Source organism: Loxodonta africana, chromosome 1 (assembly GCF_030014295.1).
Source record: "Loxodonta africana isolate mLoxAfr1 chromosome 1, mLoxAfr1.hap2, whole genome shotgun sequence".
Taxonomy (NCBI): Eukaryota; Metazoa; Chordata; class Mammalia; order Proboscidea; family Elephantidae; genus Loxodonta; species Loxodonta africana.
The window spans coordinates 77,282,472-77,287,141 of record NC_087342.1 but is presented as its reverse complement, the minus strand read 5'-3'; the positions used below and the strand labels follow the sequence as shown (position 1 = coordinate 77,287,141).

The 4,670-nt window shown below is 41.1% G+C and overlaps 1 protein-coding gene across 1 annotated transcript; it reads right to left on the bottom strand.

Annotated features, from left to right (window-relative positions):
• Positions 1-2,536: 2,536 nt before the first annotated feature.
• LOC111748140 (putative olfactory receptor 1F12P) lies at positions 2,537-3,829 on the bottom strand. Its single transcript, XM_064295399.1, has one exon. It carries the CDS (start codon positions 3,527-3,529, stop codon positions 2,588-2,590), a length of 942 nt encoding a protein of 313 aa, XP_064151469.1. The 5' UTR covers positions 3,530-3,829; the 3' UTR covers positions 2,537-2,587.
• Positions 3,830-4,670: the final 841 nt, after the last annotated feature.

Genomic DNA, 4,670 nt, shown 5'->3' with positions numbered 1-4,670 from the left:
CCTATGGCATGGCTGGTGGGCTTGAACCACTGACCTTTTGGTTAGCAGCTGAGTGCTTAGCCACTGTGCCACGAGGGCTCTTTAACTTGCCTTTAGGGAGGGTTTATGAGATTGGGCCAGCAAACTCTTCTCAGCTGAGGGCAATATCTCAAGGGGGCAGACAGTGAGGGCTGTTAGAGAGGGCTACAAGCTGGCAATACTCCAGCAGCTGGAGGAATAAGCACTTCAGTACGAAAAGAAGATTTGGGAAGCACAGTGTGGTGCTCAGTACAGGACAAAATTTGAGATATTCTTTTTTTTTTCCTTTCAGTTTTCCTTGTTCTATGGTAACAGCATGTGCTCCGTGTTTGCCCAGTCAGATACAGCTACCCTGCAATTTGAATCAAGAATCAGTGCTACAGTGATCTAGAGGCAGTAGAAAATCTTCTGGTGGTGGTGGCAGTGGCATACATGTCCAGTTTATGAGCCAACAGGGGAAGCAGGCTAGCATGGGCATCCAGTGTCCAGGGCAGGTAGCATGAGTGGGGCAAGCAGTCAGTCCTAAGATGGCTTTGTTTGTTGTTTTAGCTGCAGTCTGATTGTGGGTCTCCAAGCCTGGTTCTTTAGCAGTTCAAGGAATTCTATAAACTACTCATTATTCTTTCATTATATTCAATTTCTGCCTTATTGAGAATTGGTTTTTGTTGCTTGCAACTTGTTCTAACAAAGTTCAAGGTCACTGACAAAGGACACACACAGAGGCACTGCATGGGGCAACAGTTTATTCACATAAAGAACAAACAGAGCTAGGTCAGTTTCAATTGTGGTCACCAGTCTCCCCTGGCTAGGGAGTCACTTTTGTGGCCAGTCTAGGCAGATATTCTGTGCACACCCCTCTGTATATAGAAGTGGGGTTGGCCAGGGGCCAAATGGTACCCATGAATGAGGAGGACAGAGAAAGTTACCGTGTGCTCAGAAGAGGAAGGAAGGCTTTCCTGAAAAGGAGAAGGGACTGGGAGAGAGACAGTGACCCAACTCCTAGCCTCTTTATCAGGAATGTTCTGGTTCCAAAGCCTGTGCTTAGGCAGCTTGGATGGGAGACTTGGAAGCAGACCATATTCCCAACACAACTAAAATATCTGACACATACAGAGATCTTTCAAGAAATAGGGAATTGGATTCTGATCTGGTCCTTACACGATCTAACAAATTTTTCTTATGCCTTTCATCAGAGAAGAGTAAAAACTACAAATGCAATTTCTAGCAGGGTTCCTCATCACAAACAAACAAACAAATAAACAAACAAACATCTAGAGTAAGAATCCTTTTTATCTCTCTTCACCTGTGTCTGTTTATCTCTCTTACAGGGCAGAGTAGAACTGCCCCATAGGGTTCAAGGAGCAGCTGGTGGATTTGAACTGCCGATCATTTTGGTTAGCAGCCTCGCTCTTAACCGCTGTGCCACCAGGGCTCCAGTTATGTATGACATGACTTGAAAATGACTTTTCCAAGTTTGGGAAATATTTTGGAGGCATGTCTTAAAATATACTACATAATGCCATATGAAAAAATGTACTTTGTAGTGCTCTGGAGAGACTGCGGACACAAAAAACAGCCATTTAAATCAGATATGAGCTCCAAATCAACAGTCACAAAGGCATGGGCTTTAAATTGCTGGTGTGGTGTTTCTAATATAGGCAACTCTATGCATGTTTCAGAGTGAATAGCAATACAGATTTTTAAATGATGATTAATAACCTCTCAGGCAATTGTTTGTAGGCTAGCATGAATATTTATATAGATACGATTTTAGAGATAGATATGTACATAGACATAGATATAAATTGTGCTTTTTACACAAGGAAAAAACGAGACAGGTTACTAGAAATATGTACAATAAAATTATAAAACACAAATAAATATAAAAGATCAGGGAGAGCTATAACTACCCATCCTCACTCCCAGCAGTTCTAATACAGATCACTCAATCCATTCAGATTAATTTTTTCAATACACACCACGCACCTTCTTACCTACAAACCTTCCTCAGGTGTTTTGAATGCTCTCTTTATTGCTGTGTAAAACCCATCCAAGGTTCAAGAGCCAGATTGTCTTCCCTGAAGCGTTCCTTGACCTCTTCAGCCCTCACCAATCTCTGCTTCCTTTGACCTTGCCTTGCAGTTGTGGTTTGAACATTTGATTTCACAGTAACTTTATTCTCTAGGGTTTTTCATGTATGACAGTGTGGTCATCTACTCCATCCTACTCTAGGAGAAGGACAGTCCTGGGGCCGGCCTCTATTCTGCACTCCCTCTGACTTATTCCTGTGTTTACATGAGCGTCATCTGATGTCTTAACAATTCATTCAAATGTTGATTTAATGTTTTTATTGTAGTTTAAGGGACTTTACATATAAATATTTACCCACATTGATAATCTCCGAGTGCTCACAGGGATAAGGGCTGTGATTATATCACCCCCAGAGTTTAGGTTATACCAAGTTCAACGAGGTACTTAGTAACTGCTTTGTAATTACGTACTTATGATGAGAATGAGAACGATGATCTCATTAAGATTTGCTCTTGTTGAACTCCTCAGCCAGTACAAATCACTGGGAGAAGATTTTTCTGTGGTCTAGGACCTTCTTTAAAGCTCCCTTCAGTTCATTGTTCCTTAGACTGTAAATGAAGGGATTCAGTATAGGGGCTACCACAATAACAATTACTGATGCCACTAAGCCTTTGTCAGTTGAATGATTGGATATGGGAGTCATATAGGTCTTTGTGATTGCTCCATAGAAAAGAATGACGAAGGTAAGGTGGGATCCACAGGTGGAGAAAGCCTTGAGTTTTCCTTGAACAGAAAGGATTTTCATCACAGCAGAGATGATGTGGGCATAGGATGCCAGGATACACCCTAAAGGTACCACAAAGAGCAGCCCCACCACAGTCAGAACCATCAACTGATTAAGGCTGGTGTCAGAACAGGATAGAGCGAGAAGAGAGTTGATATCACAGAAGAAATGATGGATGACATTGTTAGAGCAGAAGTGCAGATGGGCCATCATAAGGGTGTGCAAGAGCGGGTTCAAAGTGGCAATGACCCAGGGAATAGCCACCAGGCAGGCACAAAGGCTCTGGGTCATAATAGTGGAGTAATGCAAAGGGTGACAGATGGCCACATAACGGTCATATGCCATCACTGTGAGCAGAAAATTGTCCATGTTGGTAAACATTATACTGAAGTACATCTGAACCAGGCAGGCAGGATAGGATGTGGACTGAGTCTGTGTTTGGATATTCAGCAACATCTTGGGAACTGCAGTTGAAGAGAGACAGAGGTCTACCAAGGACAGATTGGCAAGGAAAAAATACATGGGTATGTGCAGGTGATGGTCTGAGGCAATAGCCATCAAGATGAGCAAGTTCCCCAACAGTCCTGCTAGGTAGAGACACAGGAAAAGTGCTAAGAACAACGCCTGATGCCTTGGCCAATTGGAGAAGCCCAGGAGGAGAAATTCGGAGACATTGGTTTGGTTTCCCTTTTCCATTGCTTTGATATATCTGCATAAAACTCAGAGGATGAAATATTTTTGTCACAAAAACTTTTCCCTTATATTTTTTATATACTCACCCACTCTAGTCCCACTTGTTAGATATTCTGTCTTTAGGCCATTATACCTCCTTTTGCATGCTCTCTCAAGCCTTGCTGAACTTCAGCTATGTCTTTTCAACTCATCAGGTATCTTTGCCTATATATTCCCTTACTGATACTGCACCTCATCCAAGATTTCTTTGGGATCTGTATACATCTTCCTTCAGTAGGCAGAGATTGTCTTTCTTCTTACAAAGTTGACACCAGCGCTTACATATTCTGCATTGTGTGTGGTTGCCTGACTGTCAACTATGTGTTGGACCATGTAATGAGTCTGACACACTGAGTCCATGGCAAGCATTGATATTTAAATGAGAAAATTTGTCCAAATATTTGTCCAACTACATATGAACCATCCTGCTTAGAAAGCGATCAGACACATACCACATAGAATTCATTAGATGGAGGTATACTATCCTATCTCTGTAAGACTCAAATTAAAAATATATGAACTTACTTTGTATATATAAAAAGATAAGCCTCCAAAAATAAATTACAGGGAGATTATGAGCAACATAGGAAAATATTTACAAACAAGTTTAAAATCGGAACACAGAAAGTATAATAGATTACATAATAGGTATAAATACATGTCTGCCACCTTCTAAAACAAGAATTGCCCCATTTCCCTTCTTAAAGCCTTCCAGTGAGTTTTCATTCCCTTCAATCCAATTCCAAATTCTTTATCATGGCATGCAAGTTTCTTCACGAATCCTTTCTTACCTTTCTAGCCTTATCTCTTGCCATGATGAGTTTCTCACCCTTAGAATTTTCTGGCACACACTGCAATTTTATGTCTATATAGCTTTTCTCCTTCTGGAATTTTCTGACCACTGTATATAAAGATTCCTTCCAAAAACTCTCTAGCACATTGCCCTGTTTTTTGTCTTCATGTCACTGACCACCATGTGGAATGTACTTGTTTCCTAAAAATATTTCCCACTTATTAGTTTTCTAACTTTCACCAGTAAAATGTAAGCTCCATGGGGTAGGAAATTTGTCTTTTGTCGCTATGAGTCGGAATCAACTCGATGGCA